Source organism: Oncorhynchus masou, chromosome 23 (assembly GCF_036934945.1).
Source record: "Oncorhynchus masou masou isolate Uvic2021 chromosome 23, UVic_Omas_1.1, whole genome shotgun sequence".
NCBI lineage: Eukaryota > Metazoa > Chordata > Actinopteri > Salmoniformes > Salmonidae > Oncorhynchus > Oncorhynchus masou.
In genome coordinates this window covers 32,501-58,835 of record NC_088234.1, presented here as the reverse complement: position 1 = coordinate 58,835, position 26,335 = coordinate 32,501, and the positions used below count along the sequence as shown (strand labels likewise).

The window sequence follows — 26,335 nt, the reverse complement described above, 5'->3', positions numbered from 1 at the left end:
TATTCTTTATCCCCTTACACTGTGTATAAGACAGTAGATTAGGAATTGTTAGTTAGATTACTTGTTGGTTATTACTGCATTGTTGGAACTAGAAGCACAAGCATTTCGCTACACTCGCATTAACATCTGCTAACCATGTGTATGTGACCAATAAAATGTGATTTGATTTGACTGTCTTCCCACCTTTCGAACGGTCTGTGTTTTTTCTCCCCTGTGGGCATCTCCATCAACTGTTTCTGGGTCCTGCCACTGAAACAGAACACATTCAGTATCAATCACCTGAACACACAGTGTGTGGCTTTCATGTATGTGTGTCTGTATGTGTGTCTGTACCCAGTGTGTCTGTACCCAGTGTGTCTGTACCCAGCGTGTCTGTATGTGTGTCTGTACCCAGTGTGTCTGTACCCAGTGTGTCTGTACCCAGTGTGTCTGTACCCAGCGTGTCTGTACCCAGTGTGTCTGTAGGTGTGTCTGTACCCAGTGTGTCTGTACCCAACGTGTCTGTACCCAGCGTGTCTGTACCCAACGTGTCTGTACCCAACGTGTCTGTACCCAGTGTGTCTGTACCCAGCGTGTCTGTACCCAGCGTGTCTGTACCCAGTGTGTCTGTAGCCAGCGTGTCTGTACCCAGTGTGTCTGTAGCCAGCGTGTCTGTACCCAGTGTGTCTGTAGGTGTGTCTGTACCCAGCGTGTCTGTACCCAGTGTGTCTGTACCCAGTGTGTCTGTAGGTGTGTCTGTACCCAGTGTGTCTGTATGTGTGTCTGTACCCAGTGTGTCTGTATGTGTGTCTGTACCCAGCGTGTCTGTACCCAGTGTGTCTGTATGTGTGTCTGTACCCAGTGTGTCTGTACCCAGTGTGTCTGTACCCAGTGTGTCTGTACCCAGTGTGTCTGTATGTGTGTCTGTACCCAGTGTGTCTGCACCCAGCGTGTCTGTACCCAGTGTGTCTGTATGTGTGTCTGTACCCAGCGTGTCTGTATGTGTGTCTGTACCCAGCGTGTCTGTACCCAGCGTGTCTGTACCCAGTGTGTCTGTATGTGTGTCTGTACCCAGCGTGTCTGTACCCAGCGTGTCTGTACCCAGCGTGTCTGTACCCAGCGTGTCTGTGCCCAGCGTGTCTGTACCCAGCGTGTCTGTACCCAGCGTGTCTGTACCCAGCGTGTCTGTACCCAGCGTGTCTGTACCCAGCGTGTCTGTGCCCAGCGTGTCTGTGCCCAGCGTGTCTGTGCCCAGCGTGTCTGTACCCAGCGTGTCTGTACCCAGCGTGTCTGTACCCAGCGTGTCTGTACCCAGCGTGTCTGTACCCAGCGTGTCTGTGCCCAGCGTGTCTGTGCCCAGCGTGTCTGTACCCAGCGTGTCTGTACCCAGCGTGTCTGTACCCAGCGTGTCTGTACCCAGCGTGTCTGTGCCCAGCGTGTCTGTACCCAGCGTGTCTGTACCCAGCGTGTCTGTGCCCAGCGTGTCTGTGCCCAGCGTGTCTGTGCCCAGCGTGTCTGTACCCAGCGTGTCTGTACCCAGCGTGTCTGTACCCAGCGTGTCTGTGCCCAGTGTGTCTGTGCCCAGTGTGTCTGTACCCAGTGTGTCTGTACCCAGCGTGTCTGTACCCAGCGTGTCTGTACCCAGCGTGTCTGTACCCAGTGTGTCTGTACCCAGTGTGTCTGTATGTGTGTCTGTACCCAGTGTGTCTGTACCCAGTGTGTCTGTACCCAGTGTGTCTGTACCCAGTGTGTCTGTACCCAGTGTGTCTGTGCCCAGTGTGTCTGTACCCAGTGTGTCTGTACCCAGTGTGTCTGTAGCCAGCGTGTCTGTACCCAGTGTGTCTGTATGTGTGTCTGTACCCAGTGTGTCTGTACCCAGCGTGTCTGTACCCAGCGTGTCTGTATGTGTGTACGTACCTGTATCTGAAGCTGGATCCCTTGCTGGACAGCAGAGTCTTGCTGCGTGCCCGGGGCTCTGTGGCCAGTCTGAAGAAGGCATGGTACTCAACGCAGCTCTTCCAGAAAGACTTAGAAACGTCCCGACTCGCCATCGCAAACTCTACCGTGTCCTTACGGGACGGCTGGTGGGCACACGCGTGGTGAATACAGGTAAATATGTTTTTTTGTGGGGTTAAGAAGTTGTCTACTTTAAAGAAGTTGTACACACTAAAATGTATCCTCTCTTGAAATTTCCTTAAAAACACTGTTATTACTTCCTGAAAATGTGAGATATGTAAATACACTTCGGAGGGCAGAGGAATTATATTAAATGAAACAGTCTTACAAAGTTGAATAGAACAGGCTTGCGTATTAGGAGTCTCACCCCTTATTTGGTCATGTAGTTTGATGAGGAAGTGAATATGATTGGGTATTAGGAGTCTCACTCCTTATTTGGTCATGTAGTTTGATGAGGAAGTGAATATGATTGGGTATTAGGAGTCTCACCCCTTATTTGGTCATGTAGTTTGATGAGGAAGTGAATATGATTGGGTATTAGGAGTCTCACCCCTTATTTGGTCATGTAGTTTGATGAGGAAGTGAATATGATTGGGTATTAGGAGTCTCACCCCTTATTTGGTCATGTCGTTTGATGAGGAAGTGAATATGGTTGGGTATTCGGAGTCTCACCCCTATTTGGTCGTGTAGTTTGATGAGGAAGTGTTTCCTCTTGAAGCTCAGTTTACGGACCTTGGCCCAGCTGAATGTGTTGATCTTCGTGTTGCCCTGGAGACCAGAGGAGACAGGAGATTGGTCAGAGTGTGGACATGTGTGGACATACCACAAAATGTAAATGTAATAGTAAACAGTAAAGTCAAATAGTATTTATATGGGGTTTAAGGTTAGAATCAGGTTTAGAGTGAAAAGCTAGGGTCCGTTTTAGGGTTATGATTAGGGTTAGGTTTTTCAGGTTCATGGTTTTACAGTAGGGTTGAATGGGACTGAATTGTGTGTCCCAAGAAGGGTAATTATACAAGGTTGTGTGTGTGTGTGTGTGTGTGTGTGTGTGTGTGTGTGTGTGTGTGTGTGTGTGTGTGTGTGTGTGTGTGTGTGTGTGTGTGTGGGGGTACCTGGAACACCAGTACCCCAGAGTGTGTGACAGCCAGGTTGAGTCTTATGCCCTCGCCATCGTGGGCAGGGTGGGGGCGGATACCGTACATGTCCAGTTTCCTAGCAACCTCCAACAGATGGACGTCTGAGTCCGCAGGAGAGTGACCCCTGGAACAATCAACCAATCAGGCAATCAGATAATCAATCAGTGTGTTTTACAGTAGGGTTGAATGGGACTGAATTGTGTGTCCCAAGAAGTTTAGTTAAACAAGGCTGTGTGTGTGTGTGTGTGTGTGTGTGTGTGTGTGTGTGTGTGTGTGTGTGTGTGTGTGTGTGTGTGTGTGTGTGTGTGTGTGTGTGTGTGTGTGTGTGTGTGTGTGTGTGTGTGTGTGAAACATACTGTTTCAGTTCTAGATGGTGACATTACTATATATTCTGATGCTAAGGAAGTGCCTCCACAGGGACCATAGGATCTCGATGGCAGTGACAGTAGATGCTAATGCTAAGGAAGTGCTTCCACATGGACCATAGTATCTCGCTGGCAGTGACAGTAGATGCTAATGCTAAGGAAGTGCTTCCACATGGACCATAGTATCTCGCTGGCAGTGATAGTAGATGCTAATGCTAAGGAAGTGCTTCCACAGGGACCATAGGATCTCTATGACAGTGACAGTAGATGCTAATGCTAGAGAAGTGCTTCCCACAGGGACCATAGGATCTCTATGACAGTGACAGTAGGTGCTAATGCTAAAGTGCTAACCTGTGTTTCCTGTGGAACTTCATAATCTTGTGGTCCAGGTATTCCTGGTTAGGGACGTATCTTCTCATCTCTAGATGGTGGATGTCCAACTCCTCCTTGTAGTCTCCCAGCTCTGCTGTACAATACACACACGTGCACGAACGGAAGCACACGTGCACGAACGGAAGCACACGTGCATGAACGGAAGCACACGTGCATGCCTCAAGCATGGACGAACACATGCACACATACACACATACAACACACACAAAGGTAAACAACGCATGTACAAACACAAACACACACACACAGCAAGTAAGTAAGTCATTTCAGGTAGGTTAACTTTGACGAGTGAGTTATGGCTATTATCCACGGTCAGGAATAAATGTAATAAGAAAGTGAATGGCAAGGTTGTATATATATGTCTTGACAATAGCAAAACGTTTTTAAAAAAAGTATAAATTGTATGACAGAAGAAAAAAAAATCTTATTCGACAAGTTCCCTGCCTGTCTCCGCCCCATTGGCTTCTGTTTCCTTTCTCGTGAACACAACCCAGGTGTTTATTGGATTGGGCTTGACTCACACTGCAGTATATGGGAGACCAGCAGGGCGGCGCTGTTGTCATTACAGGTAAGACTGCCTGTAGAGAGGTCCTGCTTTATCTGGAGAGAAAACAGATACCTGGAACAGAGGAGAGGAGAGAGAGGTTACACACACAGAACTGTTGTCATTACAGAGAAAACAGATACCTGGTAGAGAGAAGACACCTGGGTCAGATAGATATACTGTACACCTGGGTCAGATATACATACTGTACACCTGGGTCAGATAGATATACCTCTTGTACACCTGGGTCAGATATACATACTGTACACCTGGGTCAGACAGATATACCTCCTGTACACCTGGGTCAGACAGATATACTGTACACCTGGGTCAGACAGATATACTGTACACCTGGGTCAGACAGATATACCTACTGTACACCTGGGTCAGATAAATATACCTACTGTACACCTGGGTCAGACAGATATACTGTACTGTACACCTGGGTCAGACAGATATACCTACTGTACACCTGGGTCAGATAGATATACCTACTGTACACCTGGCTCAGATAGATATACCTACTGTACACCTGGGTCAGATAGATATACTGTACACCTGGGTCAGATAGATAGATACACAGTGATTGATCCTCTACTAATATAAACACTGTCCCTGACGACGGCACTAGTGATTGATCCTCTACTAATATACATTTACATTTACATTTAAGTCATTTAGCAGACGCTCTTATCCAGAGCTAGTATAAACACGGTCCCTGACTAATGTATCCGAGGAAGGCACGTCACTAAAACACACACCTTGTGAGTCTTCTCTGCAGCTGTCCTGGGTCTGGAGGAAAGAACTTGACAATGAATCTGAAGAACAGATCACTGGTGTCTGAGAGATGGAGACGGAGAGAGGTAGGGAGAGAGAAGGGGAGGGGGGGGGGTAAGGAGAGAGAAGGGGAGGGGGGGGATAAGTTAACCACAATCAAAGAAAAATAACTATACCTGTGTCTTGCAAAAGTATTCATCCCCCTTCACGTTTTTTCCTATTTTGTTGCATTACAACCTGTTATTTAAATAGATTTTTGTTTGGATTCCATGTAATGGACACACAATATTCCAAATTGGTGAAAGTGAAATGAAAAAAATTACTTGTTTCCAAAAATTATTTTAAAAAATGATATATTAAAAAAAAGGAAAAGTGTTGTGTGAGTGTATGTATTCACCCCCTTTGCTATGAAGCCCCTAAATAAGATCTGGTCCAACCAATTACCTTCAGAAGTCACATAATTAGTTAAATAAAGTCCACCTGTGTGCAATCTAAGTGTCACATGATCTGTCACATGATCTCAGTATATATACACCTGTTCTGAAATGCTCCAGAGTCTGCAACACCACCAAGCAAGCAGCACCATGAAGACCGAGGAGCTCTCCAAACAGGTCAGGGACAAAGTTGTGGAGAAGTACAGATCAGGGTTGGGTTATAAAAAAATATCAGAAACTTTGAATGTTCCACAGAGCACCAATAAATCCATGATTAAAAAATGGAAAGAATATCTTGGTACATCTCGCCACTGGGAGGCACACTGCTAAAGCAACACTTGAGTGGTTTTAGGAGAAACATTTAAATGTCTTGTAAGGGCCTTCTCAATCCAATTGAGAATCTGTGGTATGACTTAAAGATTGCTGTACACCAGCGGAACCTATCTAACCTGAAGGAGCTGGAGCAGTTTTGCCTTGAAGAATGGGCAACAATCCCAGTAGCGAGATGTGCCAAGCTTATAGAGACATACCCCAAGAGACTTGCAGCTGTAATTGCTGGAAAAGGTGGCTCTACAAAGAATTGACTTTGTGGGGGTGAATAGTTTTCTGTATTTTTGTCTTATTTGTTGTTTGTTTCAAAATAAATAAAAAATTTGCATCTTCAAAGTGGTAGACCTGTTGTGTAAATCAATTGACACAAACCCACCAAAAATAAATTTTAATTCCAGGTTGTAAGCCAACAAAACAGGAAAAAATGCCAAAGGGGGATGAAAACTTAAACAAGACACCATTATCACTCAGTTACTAATCACGCGACAAAACACAGACTTACTCTTTATCTGACTGGCTAGAGGTTTCAACTGTTCCAGCCACACCTGGAAGAAGAAACAAACATTACGACAGAACTACAAACCAACACACTGGTTATACTGACCTCCCTGTCTAGTAGGTTATACTGACCTGTCTAGTAGGTTATACTGACCTCCCTGTCTAGTAGGTTATACTGACCTGTCTAGTAGGTTATACTGACCTGTCTAGTAGGTTATACTGACCTGTCTAGTAGGTTATACTGACCTGTCTAGTAGGTTATACTGACCTGTCTAGTAGGTTATACTGACCTGTCTAGTAGGTTATACTGACCTCCCTGTCTAGTAGGTTATACTGACCTGTCTAGTAGGTTATACTGACCTGTCTAGTAGGTTATACTGACCTGTCTAGTAGGTTATACTGACCTCCCTGTCTAGTAGGTTATACTGACCTGTCTAGTAGGTTATACTGACCTGTCTAGTAGGTTATACTGACCTGTCTAGTAGGTTATACTGACCTGTCTAGTAGGTTATACTGACCTGTCTAGTAGGTTATACTGACCTGTCTAGTAGGTTATACTGACCTGTCTAGTAGGTTATACTGACCTGTCTAGTAGGTTATACTGACCTCCCTGTCTAGTAGGTTATACTGACCTGTCTAGTAGGTTATACTGACCTGTCTAGCAGGTTATACTGACCTGTCTAGTAGGTTATACTGACCTGTCTAGTAGGTTATACTGACCTGTCTAGTAGGTTATACTGACCACCCTGTCTAGTAGGTTATACTGACCTGTCTAGTAGGTTATACTGACCTGTCTAGTAGGTTATACTGACCTCCCTGTCTAGTAGGTTATACTGACCTGTCTAGTAGGTTATACTGACCTGTCTAGTAGGTTATACTGACCTGTCTAGTAGGTTATACTGACCTGTCTAGTAGGTTATACTGACCTGTCTAGTAGGTTATACTGACCTGTCTAGTAGGTTATACTGACCTGTCTAGTAGGTTATACTGACCTCCCTGTCTAGTAGGTTATACTGACCTGTCTAGTAGGTTATACTGACCTGTCTAGTAGGTTATACTGACCTGTCTAGTAGGTTATACTGACCTGTCTAGTAGGTTATACTGACCTGTCTAGTAGGTTATACTGACCTCCCTGTCTAGTAGGTTATACTGACCTCCCTGTCTAGTAGGTTATACTGACCTGTCTAGTAGGTTATACTGACCTGTCTAGTAGGTTATACTGACCTGTCTAGTAGGTTATACTGACCTGTCTAGTAGGTTATACTGACCTGTCTAGTAGGTTATACTGACCTGTCTAGTAGGTTACACTGACCTGTCTAGTAGGTTATACTGACCTCCCTGTCTAGTAGGTTATACTGACCTGTCTAGTAGGTTATACTGACCTGTCTAGTAGGTTATACTGACCTGTCTAGTAGGTTATACTGACCTGTCTAGTAGGTTATACTGACCTGTCTAGTAGGTTATACTGACCTGTCTAGTAGGTTATACTGACCTGTCTAGTAGGTTATACTGACCTGTCTAGTAGGTTATACTGACCTGTCTAGTAGGTTATACTGACCTGTCTAGTAGGTTATACTGACCTGTCTAGTAGGTTATACTGACCTGTCTAGTAGGTTATACTGACCTGTCTAGTAGGTTATACTGACCTGTCTAGTAGGTTATACTGACCTGTCTAGTAGGTTATACTGACCTGTCTAGTAGGTTATACTGACCTGTCTAGTAGGTTATACTGACCTGTCTAGTAGGTTATACTGACCTCCCTGTCTAGTAGGTTATACTGACCTGTCTAGTAGGTTATACTGACCTGTCTAGTAGGTTATACTGACCTGTCTAGTAGGTTATACTGACCTGTCTAGTAGGTTATACTGACCACCCTGTCTAGTAGGTTATACTGACCTGTCTAGTAGGTTATACTGACCTGTCTAGTAGGTTATACTGACCTCCCTGTCTAGTAGGTTATACTGACCTGTCTAGTAGGTTATACTGACCTGTCTAGTAGGTTATACTGACCTGTCTAGTAGGTTATACTGACCTGTCTAGTAGGTTATACTGACCTGTCTAGTAGGTTATACTGACCTGTCTAGTAGGTTATACTGACCTGTCTAGTAGGTTATACTGACCTCCCTGTCTAGTAGGTTATACTGACCTGTCTAGTAGGTTATACTGACCTGTCTAGTAGGTTATACTGACCTGTCTAGTAGGTTATACTGACCTGTCTAGTAGGTTATACTGACCTGTCTAGTAGGTTATACTGACCTGTCTAGTAGGTTATACTGACCTCCCTGTCTAGTAGGTTATACTGACCTGTCTAGTAGGTTATACTGACCTGTCTAGTAGGTTATACTGACCTGTCTAGTAGGTTATACTGACCTGTCTAGTAGGTTATACTGACCTGTCTAGTAGGTTATACTGACCTGTCTAGTAGGTTACACTGACCTGTCTAGTAGGTTATACTGACCTCCCTGTCTAGTAGGTTATACTGACCTGTCTAGTAGGTTATACTGACCTGTCTAGTAGGTTATACTGACCTGTCTAGTAGGTTATACTGACCTGTCTAGTAGGTTATACTGACCTGTCTAGTAGGTTATACTGACCTGTCTAGTAGGTTATACTGACCTGTCTAGTAGGTTATACTGACCTGTCTAGTAGGTTATACTGACCTGTCTAGTAGGTTATACTGACCTGTCTAGTAGGTTATACTGACCTGTCTAGTAGGTTATACTGACCTGTCTAGTAGGTTATACTGACCTGTCTAGTAGGTTATACTGACCTGTCTAGTAGGTTATACTGACCTGTCTAGTAGGTTATACTGACCTGTCTAGTAGGTTATACTGACCTGTCTAGTAGGTTATACTGACCTGTCTAGTAGGTTATACTGACCTGTCTAGTAGGTTATACTGACCTCCCTGTCTAGTAGGTTATACTGACCTGTCTAGTAGGTTATACCGACCTCCCTGTCTAGTAGGTTATACTGACCTCCCTGTCTAGTAGGTTATACTGACCTCCCTGTCTAGTAGGTTATACTGACCTCCCTGTCTAGTAGGTTATACTGACCTCCCTGTCTAGTAGGTTATACTGACCTGTCTAGTAGGTTATACTGACCTCCCTGTCTAGTAGGTTATACTGACCTCCCTGTCTAGTAGGTTATACTGACCTGTCTAGTAGGTTATACTGACCTGTCTAGTAGGTTCTACTGACCTGTCTAGTAGGTTATACTGACCTGTCTAGTAGGTTATACTGACCTGTCTAGTAGGTTATACTGACCACCCTGTCTAGTAGGTTATACTGACCTGTCTAGTAGGTTATACTGACCTCCCTGTCTAGTAGGTTATACTGACCTGTCTAGTAGGTTATACTGACCTGTCTAGTAGGTTATACTGACCTGTCTAGTAGGTTATACTGACCTGTCTAGTAGGTTATACTGACCTGTCTAGTAGGTTATACTGACCTGTCTAGTAGGTTATACTGACCTGTCTAGTAGGTTATACTGACCTGTCTAGTAGGTTATACTGACCTGTCTAGTAGGTTATACTGACCTGTCTAGTAGGTTATACTGACCACCCTGTCTAGTAGGTTATACTGACCTGTCTAGTAGGTTATACTGACCTCCCTGTCTAGTAGGTTATACTGACCTCCCTGTCTAGTAGGTTATACTCACCTATCTAGTAGGTTATACTGACCTGTCTAGTAGGTTATACTGACCTGTCTAGTAGGTTATACTGACCTCCCTGTCTAGTAGGTTATACTGACCTGTCTAGTCGGTTATACTGACCTCCCTGTCTAGTAGGTTATACTGACCTCCCTGTCTAGTAGGTTATACTGACCTGTCTAGTAGGTTATACTGACCTGTCTAGTAGGTTATACTGACCTGTCTAGTAGGTTATACTGACCTGTCTAGTAGGTTATACAGACCTCCCTGTCTAGTAGGTTATACTGACCTGTCTAGTTGGTTATACTGACCTGTCTAGTAGGTTATACTGACCTGTCTAGTAGGTTATACTGACCTGTCTAGTAGGTTATACTGACCTCCCTGTCTAGTAGGTTATACTGACCTGTCTAGTAGGTTATACTGACCTGTCTAGTAGGTTATACTGACCTGTCTAGTAGGTTATACTGACCTGTCTAGTAGGTTATACTGACCTGTCTAGTAGGTTATACTGACCTGTCTAGTAGGTTATACTGACCTGTCTAGTAGGTTATACTGACCTCCCTGTCTAGTAGGTTATACTGACCTGTCTAGTAGGTTATACTGACCTGTCTAGTAGGTTATACTGACCTGTCTAGTAGGTTATACTGACCTCCCTGTCTAGTAGGTTATACTGACCTCCCTGTCTAGTAGGTTATACTGACCTGTCTAGTAGGTTATACTGACCTGTCTAGTAGGTTATACTGACCTGTCTAGTAGGTTATACTGACCTGTCTAGTAGGTTATACTGACCTCCCTGTCTAGTAGGTTATACTGACCTCCCTGTCTAGTAGGTTATACTGACCTGTCTAGTAGGTTATACTGACCTGTCTAGTAGGTTATACTGACCTGTCTAGTAGGTTATACTGACCTGTCTAGTAGGTTATACTGACCTGTCTAGTAGGTTATACTGACCTGTCTAGTAGGTTATACTGACCACCCTGTCTAGTAGGTTATACTGACCTGTCTAGTAGGTTATACTGACCTCCCTGTCTAGTAGGTTATACTGACCTGTCTAGTAGGTTATACTGACCTGTCTAGTAGGTTATACTGACCTGTCTAGTAGGTTATACTGACCTGTCTAGTAGGTTATACTGACCTGTCTAGTAGGTTATACTGACCTGTCTAGTAGGTTATACTGACCTGTCTAGTAGGTTATACTGACCTGTCTAGTAGGTTATACTGACCACCCTGTCTAGTAGGTTATACTGACCTGTCTAGTAGGTTATACTGACCTCCTGTCTAGTAGGTTATACTGACCTGTCTAGTAGGTTATACTGACCTGTCTAGTAGGTTATACTGACCTGTCTAGTAGGTTATACTGACCTGTCTAGTAGGTTATACTGACCTGTCTAGTAGGTTATACTGACCTGTCTAGTAGGTTATACTGACCTGTCTAGTAGGTTATACTGACCTGTCTAGTAGGTTATACTGACCTGTCTAGTAGGTTATACTGACCTCCCTGTCTAGTAGGTTATACTGACCTGTCTAGTAGGTTATACTGACCTGTCTAGTAGGTTATACTGACCTGTCTAGTAGGTTATACTGACCTCCCTGTCTAGTAGGTTATACTGACCTCCCTGTCTAGTAGGTTATACTGACCTGTCTAGTAGGTTATACTGACCTGTCTAGTAGGTTATACTGACCTGTCTAGTAGGTTATACTGACCTGTCTAGTAGGTTATACTGACCTCCCTGTCTAGTAGGTTATACTGACCTCCCTGTCTAGTAGGTTATACTGACCTGTCTAGTAGGTTATACTGACCTGTCTAGTAGGTTATACTGACCTGTCTAGTCTAGGGTTATACTGACCTGTCTAGTAGGTTATACTGACCTGTCTAGTAGGTTATACTGACCTGTCTAGTAGGTTATACTGACCACCCTGTCTAGTAGGTTATACTGACCTGTCTAGTAGGTTATACTGACCTCCCTGTCTAGTAGGTTATACTGACCTGTCTAGTAGGTTATACTGACCTGTCTAGTAGGTTATACTGACCTGTCTAGTAGGTTATACTGACCTGTCTAGTAGGTTATACTGACCTGTCTAGTAGGTTATACTGACCTGTCTAGTAGGTTATACTGACCTGTCTAGTAGGTTATACTGACCTGTCTAGTAGGTTATACTGACCACCCTGTCTAGTAGGTTATACTGACCTGTCTAGTAGGTTATACTGACCTCCCTGTGTCTAGTAGGTTATACTGACCTGTCTAGTAGGTTATACTGACCTGTCTAGTAGGTTATACTGACCTGTCTAGTAGGTTATACTGACCTCCCTGTCTAGTAGGTTATACTGACCTGTCTAGTAGGTTATACTGACCTGTCTAGTAGGTTATACTGACCTGTCTAGTAGGTTATACTGACCTGTCTAGTAGGTTATACTGACCTGTCTAGTAGGTTATACTGACCTGTCTAGTAGGTTATACTGACCTCCCTGTCTAGTAGGTTATACTGACCTGTCTAGTAGGTTATACTGACCTGTCTAGTAGGTTATACTGACCTGTCTAGTAGGTTATACTGACCAGTCTAGTAGGTTATACTGACCTGTCTAGTAGGTTATACTGACCTGTCTAGTCGGTTATACTGACCTGTCTAGTCGGTTATAATGACCTGTCTAGTAGGTTATACTGACCTGTCTAGTAGGTTATACTGACCTGTCTAGTTGGTTATACTGACCTGTCTAGTAGGTTATACTGACCTGTCTAGTAGGTTATACTGACCTGTCTAGTAGGTTATACTGACCTGTCTAGTAGGTTATACTGACTTGTCTAGTAGGTTATACTGACCTGTCTAGTAGGTTATACTGACCTGTCTAGTAGGTTATACTGACCTGTCTAGTAGGTTATACTGACTTGTCTAGTAGGTTATACTGACCTGTCTAGTAGGTTATACTGACCTGTCTAGTAGGTTATACTGACCTGTCTAGTAGGTTATACTGACCTGTCTAGTAGGTTATACTGACCTGTCTAGTAGGTTATACTGACCTGTCTAGTAGGTTATACCGACCTGTCTAGTAGGTTATACTGACCTGTCTAGTAGGTTATACTGACCTGTCTAGTAGGTTATACTGACCTGTCTAGTAGGTTATACTGACCTGTCTAGTAGGTTATACTGACCTGTCTAGTAGGTTATACTGACCTGTCTAGTAGGTTATACTGACCTCCCTGTCTAGTAGGTTATACTGACCTCCCTGTCTAGTAGGTTATACTGACCTGTCTAGTAGGTTATACTGACCTGTCTAGTAGGTTATACTGACCTGTCTAGTAGGTTATACTGACCTGTCTAGTAGGTTATACTGACCTGTCTAGTAGGTTATACTGACCTGTCTAGTAGGTTATACTGACCTGTCTAGTAGGTTATACTGACCTGTCTAGTAGGTTATACTCACCTCCCTGTCTAGTAGGTTATACTGACCTGTCTAGTAGGTTATACTGACCTGTCTAGTAGGTTATACTGACCTGTCTAGTAGGTTATACTGACCTCCCTGTCTAGTAGGTTATACTGACCTGTCTAGTAGGTTATACTGACCTGTCTAGTAGGTTATACTGACCTGTCTAGTAGGTTATACTGACCTGTCTAGTAGGTTATACTGACCTGTCTAGTAGGTTATACTGACCTGTCTAGTAGGTTATACTGACCTGTCTAGAAGGTTATACTGACCTCCCTGTCTAGTAGGTTATACTGACCTGTCTAGTAGGTTATACTGACCTGTCTCGTAGGTTATACTGACCTGTCTAGTAGGTTATACTGACCTGTCTAGTAGGTTATACTGACCTGTCTAGTAGGTTATACTGACCTGTCTAGTAGGTTATACTGACCTGTCTAGTAGGTTATACTGACCTGTCTAGTAGGTTATACTGACCTGTCTAGTAGGTTATACTGACCTGTCTAGTAGGTTATACTGACCTGTCTAGTAGGTTATACTGACCTGTCTAGTAGGTTATACTGACCTGTCTAGTAGGTTATACTGACCTGTCTCGTAGGTTATACTGACCTGTCTCGTAGGTTATACTGACCTGTCTAGTAGGTTATACTGACCTGTCTAGTAGGTTATAATGACCTGTCTAGTAGGTTATACTGACCTGTCTGTCTAGTAGGTTATACTGACCTCCCTGTCTAGTAGGTTATACTGACCTGTCTAGTAGGTTATACTGACCTGTCTAGTAGGTTATACTGACCTGTCTGTCTAGTTGGTTATACTGACCTGTCTAGTAGGTTATACTGACCTGTCTGTCTAGTTGGTTATACTGACCTGTCTAGTAGGTTATACTGACCTCCCTGTCTAGTAGGTTATACTGACCTGTCTAGTAGGTTATACTGACCTGTCTAGTAGGTTATACTGACCTGTCTGTCTAGTTGGTTATACTGACCTGTCTAGTAGGTTATACTGACCTGTCTGTCTAGTTGGTTATACTGACCTGTCTAGTAGGTTATACTGACCTGTCTAGTAGGTTATACTGACCTGTCTAGTAGGTTATACTGACCTGTCTAGTAGGTTATACTGACCTGTCTAGTAGGTTATACTGACCTGTCTAGTAGGTTATACTGACCTGTCTAGTAGGTTATACTGACCTGTCTAGTAGGTTATACTGACCTGTCTAGTAGGTTATACTGACCTGTCTAGTAGGTTATACTGACCTGTCTAGTAGGTTATACTGACCTCCCTGTCTAGTAGGTTATACTGACCTGTCTAGTAGGTTATACTGACCTGTCTAGTAGGTTATACTGACCTGTCTAGTAGGTTATACTGACCTGTCTAGTAGGTTATACTGACCTGTCTAGTAGGTTATACTGACCTGTCTAGTAGGTTATACTGACCTGTCTCGTAGGTTATACTGACCTGTCTAGTAGGTTATACTGACCTGTCTAGTAAGTTATACTGACCTCCCTGTCTAGTAGGTTATACTGACCTGTCTAGTAGGTTATACTGACCTGTCTAGTAGGTTATACTGACCTGTCTAGTAGGTTATACTGACCTGTCTAGTAGGTTATACTGACCTGTCTAGTAAGTTATACTGACCTCCCTGTCTAGTAGGTTATACTGACCTGTCTAGTAGGTTATACTGACCTGTCTAGTCGGTTATACTGACCTGTCTAGTAGGTTATACTGACCTGTCTAGTAGGTTATACTGACCTGTCTAGTAGGTTATACTGACCTCCCTGTCTAGTAGGTTATACTGACCTGTCTAGTAGGTTATACTGACCTGTCTAGTAGGTTATACTGACCTGTCTAGTAGGTTATACTGACCTCCCTGTCTAGTAGGTTATACTGACCTCCCTGTCTAGTAGGTTATACTGACCTGTCTAGTAGGTTATACTGACCTGTCTAGTAGGTTATACTGACCTGTCTAGTAGGTTATACTGACCTCCCTGTCTAGTAGGTTATACTGACCTGTCTAGTAGGTTATACTGACCTGTCTAGTAGGTTATACTGACCTGTCTAGTAGGTTATACTGACCTGTCTAGTAGGTTATACTGACCTGTCTAGTAGGTTATACTGACCTGTCTAGTAGGTTATACTGACCTGTCTAGTAGGTTATACTGACCTGTCTAGTAGGTTATACTGACCTGTCTAGTAGGTTATACTGACCTGTCTAGTAGGTTATACTGACCTGTCTAGTAGGTTATACTCACCTATCTAGTAGGTTATACTGACCTGTCTAGTAGGTTATACTGACCTGTCTAGTAGGTTATACTGACCTGTCTAGTAGGTTATACTGACCTGTCTAGTAGGTTATACTGACCTGTCTAGTAGGTTATACTGACCTGTCTAGTAGGTTATACTGACCTGTCTGTCTAGTAGGTTATACTGACCTCCCTGTCTAGTAGGTTATACTCACCTGTCTAGTAGGTTATACTGACCTGTCTAGTAGGTTATACTGACCTGTCTAGTAGGTTATACTGACCTCCCTGTCTAGTAGGTTAAACTGACCTGTCTAGTAGGTTATACTGACCTGTCTAGTAGGTTATACTGACCTGTCTAGTAGGTTATACTGACCTCCCTGTCTAGTAGGTTATACTGACCTGTCTAGTAGGTTATACTGACCTGTCTAGTAGGTTATACTGACCTGTCTAGTAGGTTATACTGACCTGTCTAGTAGGTTATACTGACCTGTCTAGTAGGTTATACTGACCTGTCTAGTAGGTTATACTGACCTCCCTGTCTAGTAGGTTATACTGACCTGTCTAGTAGGTTATACTGACCTGTCTAGTAGGTTATACTGACCTGTCTAGTAGGTTATACTGACCTGTCTAGTAGGTTATACTGACCTGTCTAGTAGGTTATACTGACCTGTCTAGTAGGTTATACTGACCTGTCTAGTAGGTTATACTGACCTGTCTAGTAGGTTATACTGACCTGTCTAGTAGGTTATACTGACCTGTCTAGTAGGTTATACTGACCTGTCTAGTAGGTTATACGGACCTCCCTGTCTAGTAGGTTATACTGACCTGTCTAGTAGGTTATACTGACCTGTCTAGTAGGTTATACTGACCTGTCTAGTAGGTTATACTGACCTGTCTAGTAGGTTATACTGACCTGTCTAGTAGGTTATACTGACCTGTCTCGTAGTTAAGTGATGTCTATAACTTACAGAACCTCCAAAATCAATCAATCAAATGTATTTATAAATCCCTTCTTACATCAGCTGATATCTCAAAGTGCTGTACAGAAACCCAGCCTAAAATCGCCCAACAGCAAGCAATGCAGGTGTAGAAGCACGGTGGCTAGGAAAAACTCCCAAGTAAGGCCAGAACCCAGTAAAGGAACCTTCTTGAGGAACCAGGCTATGAGTGATGTGTATAACATAACTGTCAGAGCGATGTCTTTAATTTACATCAAATAATTATTTTTTTCATATCAAATTTGATTTATCACACCATTCCAAGAAATGCTTACTTACAAGCCCTTAACCAACATTACAGTTACAATGAAAAGAGTTAAGAAAATAAATAAACTAAAGTCAAAAATAAAATGAAAAGTCAAACAATAAAATAACAATATGGAGGTGACAGAGTCAATGTGGAGGCTATATACAGGGTATTATGGTACAGAGTCAATTTGGAGGCTATATACAGGGTATTACGGTACAGAGTCAATGTGGAGGCTATATACAGGGTTTTACGGTACAGAGTCAATGTGGAGGCTATATACAGGGTTTTACGGTACAGAGTCAATGTGGAGGCTATATACAGGGTGTTAGGGTACAGAGTCAATGTGGAGGCTATATACAGGGGGTACCGGTACAGAGTCAATGTGGAGGCAATATACAGGGTATTACGGTACAGAGTCAATGTGGAGACTATATACAGGGTATTACGGTACAGAGTCAATGTGGAGGCTATTTACAGGGGGTACCGGTACAGAGTCAATGTGGAGACTATATTCAGGGTGTTACAGTACAGAGTCAATGTGGAGGCTATATACAGGGTATTATGGTACAGAGTCTATGTGTAGGCTATATACAGGTGGTACCGGTACAGAGTCAATGTGGAGGCTATATACAGGGTGTTACGGTACAGAGTCAATGTGGAGGCTATATACAGGGTATTACGGTACAGAGTCAATGTGGAGGCTATATACAGGGTATTATGGTACAGAGTCAATGTGGAGGCTATATACAGGGTATTACGGTACAGAGTCAATGTTGAGACTATATACAGGGTATTACGGTACAGAGTCAATGTGGAGGCTATATACAGGGTATTACGGTACAGAGTCAATGTGGAGACTATATACAGCGTGTTACGGTACAGAGTCAATGTGGAGGCTATATACAGGGTGTTACGGTACAGAGTCAATGTGGAGACTATATACAGGGTGTTACGGTACAGAGTCAATGTGGAGGCTATATACAGGGGGTACCGGTACATGTAGGTAAGGGTAAAGTGACTATAAACAGCGGGTAAATATTTCTGCCATTTGATTTTTTGTTCAACAGTCTTATACCACCCTGCATACGACTGCTGGCTTGTTTCTGAACCTCAGCAGGGTTGGTTCTGGTCAGTTCCTGGATGGGAGACCAGATCCTTGCTGGTGATGGAGGGCCAGTAGGAATCACTCTTTCCTCTGGTCTAAAAAATATCCCAATCCCCCAGGGCAGTGATTGGGGACATTGCCCTGTGTAGGGTTCCGTCTTTCGGGATGGGACGTTAAACGGTTATCCTGACTCTCTGTGGTCACTAAAGATCCCATGGCGCTTATCGTCAGAGTAGGGGTGTTAACCCCTGGTGTCCTGGCTAAATTACCAATCTGGCCCTCAAACCATCACGGTCACCTAATAATCCCCAGTTTACAATTGGCTCATTCATCCCCCTCCTCTCCCCTGTAACTATTCCCCAGGATGTTGCTGCAAATGAGAACGTGTTCTCAGTCAACTTACCTGGTAAAATAACAGATAAATAAATGATGGCTTTTAAAGAGCCTCTTGGACCAAGACTTGGCGCTCCGGTATCACTTGCCGTGCGGTAGCAGAGGGAGGAGTCTATGACTGGGGTGACTGGAGTCGCTGACAATACCTGTCAGTGTGATGTCTATAACTACCAGTGTGATGTCTATAACTACCAGTGTCATGTCTATAACTTACATAACTACCAGTGTGATGTCTATAACTACCAGTGTGATGTCTATAACTACCAGTGTGATGTCTATAACTACCAGTGTGGTGTCTATAACTACCAGTGTGATGTCTATAACTACCAGTGTGATGTCTATAACTACCAGTGTGATGTCTATAACTACCAGTGTGATGTCTATAACTACCAGTGTCATGTCTAGAACTACCAGTGTGATGTCTATAACTACCAGCGTCATGTCTAGAACTACCAGTGTGATGTCTATAACTACCAATGTCATGTCTATAACTACCAGTGTGATGTCTATAACTACCAGTGTGATGTCTATAACTACCAGTGTGATGTCTATAACTACCAGTGTCATGTCTATAACTACCAGTGTGATGTCTATAACTACCAGTGTGATGTCTATAACTACCAGTGTGATGTCTATAACTACCAGTGTCATGTCTATAACTACCAGTGTGATGTCTATAACTACCAGTGTGATGTCTATAACTACCAGTGTGATGTCTATAACTACCTGTGTGATGTCTATAACTACCAGTGTGATGTCTATAACTTACATAACTACCAGTGTGATGTCTATAACTACCAGTGTGATGTCTATAACTACCAGTGTCATGTCTATAACTACCAGTGTCATGTCTATAACTACCAGTGTCATGTCTATAACTACCAGTGTCATGTCTATAACTACCAGTGTGATGTCTATAACTACCAGTGTGATGTCTATAACTACCAGTGTGATGTCTATAACTACCATGTCTATAACTACCAGTGTGATGTCTATAACTACCAATGTGAGGTCTATAACTGTCATGTCTATAACTACCAGTGTGATGTCTATAACTACCAGTGTGATGTCTATAACTACCAGTGTGATGTCTATAACTACCAGTGTGATGTCTATAACTACCAGTGTGATGTCTATAACTACCAGTGTGATGTCTATAACTACCATGTCTATAACTACCAGTGTGATGTCTATAACTACCAGTGTGATGTCTATAATTACCAGTGTGATGTCTATAACTACCAGTGTGATGTCTATAACTACCAGTGTGATGTCTATAACTACCAGTGTCATGTCTATAACTTACATAACTACCAGTGTGATGTCTAGAACTACCAGTGTGATGTCTATAACTACCAATGTCATGTCTATAACTACCAGTGTGATGTCTAGAACTACCAGTGTGATGTCTATAACTACCAGTGTGATGTCTATAACTACCAGTGTGATGTCTATAACTACCAGTGTGATATCTATAACTACCAGTGTGATGTCTATAACTACCAGTGTGATGTCTATAACTACCAGTGTCATGTCTATAACTACCAGTGTCATGTCTATAACTACCAGTGTCATGTCTATAACTACCAGTGTGATGTCTATAACTACCAGTGTGATGTCTATAACTACCATGTCTATAACTACCAGTGTGATGTCTATAACTACCATGTCTATAACTACCAGTGTGATGTCTATAACTACCAGTGTGATGTCTATAACTACCAGTGTGATGTCTATAACTACCAGTGTGATGTCTATAACTACCAGTGTGATGTCTATAACTACCAGTGTCATGTCTATAACTACCAGTGTCATGTCTATAACTACCAGTGTGATGTCTATAACTGTCATGTCTATAACTACCAGTGTGATGTCTATAACTACCAGTGTCATGTCTATAACTACCAGTGTCATGTCTATAACTACCAGTGTGATGTCTATAACTACCAGTGTGATGTCTATAACTACCAGTGTGATGTCTATAACTACCAGTGTGATGTCTATAACTACCAGTGTCATGTCTATAACTACCAGTGTCATGTCTATAACTACCAGTGTCATGTCTATAACTACCAGTGTGATGTCTATAACTACCAGTGTGATGTCTATAACTACCAGTGTCATGTCTATAACTACCAGTGTCATGTCTATAACTACCAGTGTGATGTCTATAACTACCAGTGTCATGTCTATAAATACCAGTGTGATGTCTATAACTACCAGTGTGATGTCTATAACTACCAGTGTGATATCTATAACTACCAGTGTGATGTCTATAACTACCAGTGTGATGTCTATAACTACCAGTGTCATGTCTATAACTACCAGTGTCATGTCTATAACTACCAGTGTCATGTCTATAACTACCAGTGTGATGTCTATAACTACCAGTGTGATGTCTATAACTACCATGTCTATAACTACCAGTGTGATGTCTATAACTACCATGTCTATAACTACCAGTGTGATGTCTATAACTACCAGTGTGATGTCTATAACTGTCATGTCTATAACTACCAGTGTGATGTCTATAACTACCAGTGTCATGTCTATAACTACCAGTGTCATGTCTATAACTACCAGTGTGATGTCTATAACTACCAGTGTGATGTCTATAACTACCAGTGTCATGTCTATAACTACCAGTGTCATGTCTATAACTACCAGTGTGATGTCTATAACTACCAGTGTGATGTCTATAACTACCAGTGTGATGTCTATAACTACCAGTGTGATGTCTATAACTACCAGTGTCATGTCTATAACTACCAGTGTCATGTCTATAACTACCAGTGTGATGTCTATAACTACCAGTGTGATGTCTATAACTACCAGTGTGATGTCTATAACTACCAGTGTGATGTCTATAACTACCAGTGTGATGTCTATAACTACCAGTGTGATGTCTATAACTACCAGTGTGGTGTCTATAACTACCAGTGTGATGTCTACAACTACCAGTGTGATGTCTATAACTACCAGTGTGATGTCTATAACTACCAGTGTGATGTCTATAACTACCAGTGTCATGTCTATAACTACCAGTGTCATGTATATAACTACCAGTGTCCTGTCTATAACTACCAGTGTGATGTCTATAACTACCAGTGTGATGTCTATAACTACCAGTGTGATGTCTATAACTACCATGTCTATAACTACCAGTGTGATGTCTATAACTACCAGTGTGATGTCTATAACTACCAGTGTGATGTCTATAACTACCAGTGTCATGTCTATAACTACCAGTGTCATGTATATAACTACCAGTGTCCTGTCTATAACTACCAGTGTGATGTCTATAACTACCAGTGTGATGTCTATAACTACCATGTCTATAACTACCAGTGTGATGTCTATAACTACCAGTGTGATGTCTATAACTGTCATGTCTATAACTACCAGTGTGATGTCTATAACTACCAGTGTCATGTCTATAACTACCAGTGTCATGTCTATAACTACCAGTGTGATGTCTATAACTACCAGTGTGATGTCTATAACTACCAGTGTGATGTCTATAACTACCAGTGTGATGTCTATAACTACCAGTGTCATGTCTATAACTACCAGTGTCATGTCTATAACTACCAGTGTCATGTCTATAACTACCAGTGTGATGTCTATAACTACCAGTGTCATGTCTATAACTACCAGTGTGATGTCTATAACTACCAGTGTGATGTCTATAACTACCAGTGTCATGTCTATAACTACCAGTGTCATGTCTATAACTACCAGTGTCATGTCTATAACTACCAGTGTGATGTCTATAACTACCAGTGTGATGTCTATAACTACCAGTGTCATGTCTATAACTACCAGTGTCATGTCTATAACTACCAGTGTGATGTCTATAACTACCAGTGTCATGTCTATAAATACCAGTGTGATGTCTATAACTACCAGTGTGATGTCTATAACTACCAGTGTGATATCTATAACTACCAGTGTGATGTCTATAACTACCAGTGTGATGTCTATAACTACCAGTGTCATGTCTATAACTACCAGTGTCATGTCTATAACTACCAGTGTCATGTCTATAACTACCAGTGTGATGTCTATAACTACCAGTGTGATGTCTATAACTACCATGTCTATAACTACCAGTGTGATGTCTATAACTACCATGTCTATAACTACCAGTGTGATGTCTATAACTACCAGTGTGATGTCTATAACTGTCATGTCTATAACTACCAGTGTGATGTCTATAACTACCAGTGTCATGTCTATAACTACCAGTGTCATGTCTATAACTACCAGTGTGATGTCTATAACTACCAGTGTGATGTCTATAACTACCAGTGTCATGTCTATAACTACCAGTGTCATGTCTATAACTACCAGTGTGATGTCTATAACTACCAGTGTGATGTCTATAACTACCAGTGTGATGTCTATAACTACCAGTGTGATGTCTATAACTACCAGTGTCATGTCTATAACTACCAGTGTCATGTCTATAACTACCAGTGTGATGTCTATAACTACCAGTGTGATGTCTATAACTACCAGTGTGATGTCTATAACTACCAGTGTGATGTCTATAACTACCAGTGTGATGTCTATAACTACCAGTGTGATGTCTATAACTACCAGTGTGATGTCTATAACTACCAGTGTGGTGTCTATAACTACCAGTGTGATGTCTACAACTACCAGTGTGATGTCTATAACTACCAGTGTGATGTCTATAACTACCAGTGTGATGTCTATAACTACCAGTGTCATGTCTATAACTACCAGTGTCATGTATATAACTACCAGTGTCCTGTCTATAACTACCAGTGTGATGTCTATAACTACCAGTGTGATGTCTATAACTACCAGTGTGATGTCTATAACTACCATGTCTATAACTACCAGTGTGATGTCTATAACTACCAGTGTGATGTCTATAACTACCAGTGTGATGTCTATAACTACCAGTGTGATGTCTATAACTACCAGTGTCATGTCTATAACTACCAGTGTCATGTATATAACTACCAGTGTCCTGTCTATAACTACCAGTGTGATGTCTATAACTACCAGTGTGATGTCTATAACTACCATGTCTATAACTACCAGTGTGATGTCTATAACTACCAGTGTGATGTCTATAACTGTCATGTCTATAACTACCAGTGTGATGTCTATAACTACCAGTGTCATGTCTATAACTACCAGTGTCATGTCTATAACTACCAGTGTGATGTCTATAACTACCAGTGTGATGTCTATAACTACCAGTGTGATGTCTATAACTACCAGTGTGATGTCTATAACTACCAGTGTCATGTCTATAACTACCAGTGTCATGTCTATAACTACCAGTGTCATGTCTATAACTACCAGTGTGATGTCTATAACTACCAGTGTCATGTCTATAACTACCAGTGTGATGTCTATAACTACCAGTGTGATGTCTATAACTACCAGTGTCATGTCTATAACTACCAGTGTCATGTCTATAACTACCAGTGTCATGTCTATAACTACCAGTGTGATGTCTATAACTACCAGTGTCATGTCTATAAATACCAGTGTGATGTCTATAACTACCAGTGTGATGTCTATAACTACCAGTGTGATATCTATAACTACCAGTGTGATGTCTATAACTACCAGTGTGATGTCTATAACTACCAGTGTCATGTCTATAACTACCAGTGTCATGTCTATAACTACCAGTGTCATGTCTATAACTACCAGTGTGATGTCTATAACTACCAGTGTGATGTCTATAACTACCATGTCTATAACTACCAGTGTGATGTCTATAACTACCATGTCTATAACTACCAGTGTGATGTCTATAACTACCAGTGTGATGTCTATAACTGTCATGTCTATAACTACCAGTGTGATGTCTATAACTACCAGTGTGATGTCTATAACTACCAGTGTGATGTCTATAACTACCAGTGTGATGTCTATAACTACCAGTGTGATGTCTATAACTACCAGTGTCATGTCTATAACTACCAGTGTCATGTCTATAACTACCAGTGTGATGTCTATAACTACCAGTGTGATGTCTATAACTACCAGTGTGATGTCTATAACTACCAGTGTGATGTCTATAACTACCAGTGTCATGTCTATAACTACCAGTGTCATGTCTATAACTACCAGTGTGATGTCTATAACTACCAGTGTGATGTCTATAACTACCAGTGTGATGTCTATAACTACCAGTGTGATGTCTATAACTACCAGTGTGATGTCTATAACTACCAGTGTGATGTCTATAACTACCAGTGTGATGTCTATAACTACCAGTGTGATGTCTATAACTACCAGTGTGGTGTCTATAACTACCAGTGTGATGTCTACAACTACCAGTGTGATGTCTATAACTACCAGTGTGATGTCTATAACTACCAGTGTCATGTCTATAACTACCAGTGTCATGTATATAACTACCAGTGTCCTGTCTATAACTACCAGTGTGATGTCTATAACTACCAGTGTGATGTCTATAACTACCAGTGTGATGTCTATAACTACCATGTCTATAACTACCAGTGTGATGTCTATACCTACCAGTGTGATGTCTATAACTACCAGTGTGATGTCTATAACTACCAGTGTGATGTCTATAACTACCAGTGTGATGTCTATAACTTACATAACTACCAGTGTGATGTCTGAACTCCAGTCCAAAGTATTCTCTCTCCAATAGCTTGAGGTGGCCACACACCTTGTTGAAGAAGTCACATCCCAGGATCCTTTGCTGTGGGGGAGAGACAGGAAGAGACCCGAAGTCATCAGTTACCAACAAGGTTAAAAAACAAAAATCAAGATTGAGATAAGAGAATGAATATCTTGTTTGTTGTTTTAAGAGATTTTGCTTTTCGGTGTATTGCTTGCTTGATTTATCTTGGTAAGGTCGGTATTGTACGGGAGAATGTTTTCTCAATGATTTACCTGGTTAAAGAAAGGCAACATCTAAATGTAGTGTTATAGGCTGGCATGGCTAGATGAGGGACCCTTTGAGGGAGCTGACCATGGAATTCGAACGAGAGACATAATGTCAATGTTTTCTAGAATAAATTATTCACAGGTTTGTCACATAATAAACACGTTTAGTGCATTCTACTATATTTGTTTTTACCACAACTTTTATATGAAATGTAACAATTCAAAAATAAGCCTAAAATATATTTATTAGGCTATATTAAACTAATGTACAATATATATGTATTTTTCGTATCCTTCATCATTATCGTTCTCTTTATTTAACCGGGCAAGTCAGTTCAGAACAAATTCTTATTTACAATGACAGCCTACCGGGGAACAGTGGGTTAACTGCCTTGTTCAGGGGCAGAACGATAGATTGTTACCTTGACAGCTCGGGGAATCGATCCAGCAACCTTCCGGTTACTAGTCCAATGCTCTAACACCTGGGATACCTGCTACCCTCTAGCCATGTACGTAGATAAAATACAGTGTCTCTGTTTTGGGATCCGTTTTCCCCAACTGTTTAGGGGAGTTCTCGGTTCTGTCACGCGCTGTGTCCTCTCCGCTCGGTCTGACTCACACGGTCGTTAATTACCGGTGCCGCTGGCGGAGGAGATGACAGAGGCGTGAGAGTGACTCCTTCTCTTGCACTGTGACACAACCGAACCTGGTTTTTAGGCCTGTTGACACGACGGGGGCGCGCCTGCATCCGCTCATTATTGTGTCATTACAGGACAGCGAGGCGCGAAGAGAACCGTCCCGTAAACGGTCATCAACAACGTTTAACGTCCACCCTTACAACACTCTCAACAACTAGGCTATCACACTACCGATTAGATCCGTCAGCTGGCCAGAGAGAGGGAGAGGGGGAGTGTAGTGGGTATGGTGCTGAACACAACTCTCATCTCTAGTTACATGT

At 42.1% G+C, this 26,335-nt stretch overlaps 1 protein-coding gene across 1 annotated transcript in view; it reads right to left on the bottom strand.

Annotated features, from left to right (window-relative positions):
* Nucleotides 1-26,335, bottom strand: part of LOC135511214 (FERM domain-containing protein 7-like) — a 29,969-nt gene that overhangs the window by 2,726 nt on the left and 908 nt on the right. Inside the window, exons 2-10 of the mRNA XM_064932842.1 lie at nt 25,085-25,189; nt 6,417-6,459; nt 5,135-5,213; nt 4,351-4,448; nt 3,788-3,902; nt 3,048-3,195; nt 2,608-2,703; nt 1,897-2,060; nt 184-249 (exon numbers count right to left, since the gene is read on the bottom strand). Coding sequence (XP_064788914.1) covers nt 184-249; nt 1,897-2,060; nt 2,608-2,703; nt 3,048-3,195; nt 3,788-3,902; nt 4,351-4,448; nt 5,135-5,213; nt 6,417-6,459; nt 25,085-25,189 — 914 coding nt within the window. The remainder of the gene's footprint in view (nt 1-183; nt 250-1,896; nt 2,061-2,607; nt 2,704-3,047; nt 3,196-3,787; nt 3,903-4,350; nt 4,449-5,134; nt 5,214-6,416; nt 6,460-25,084; nt 25,190-26,335) is intronic.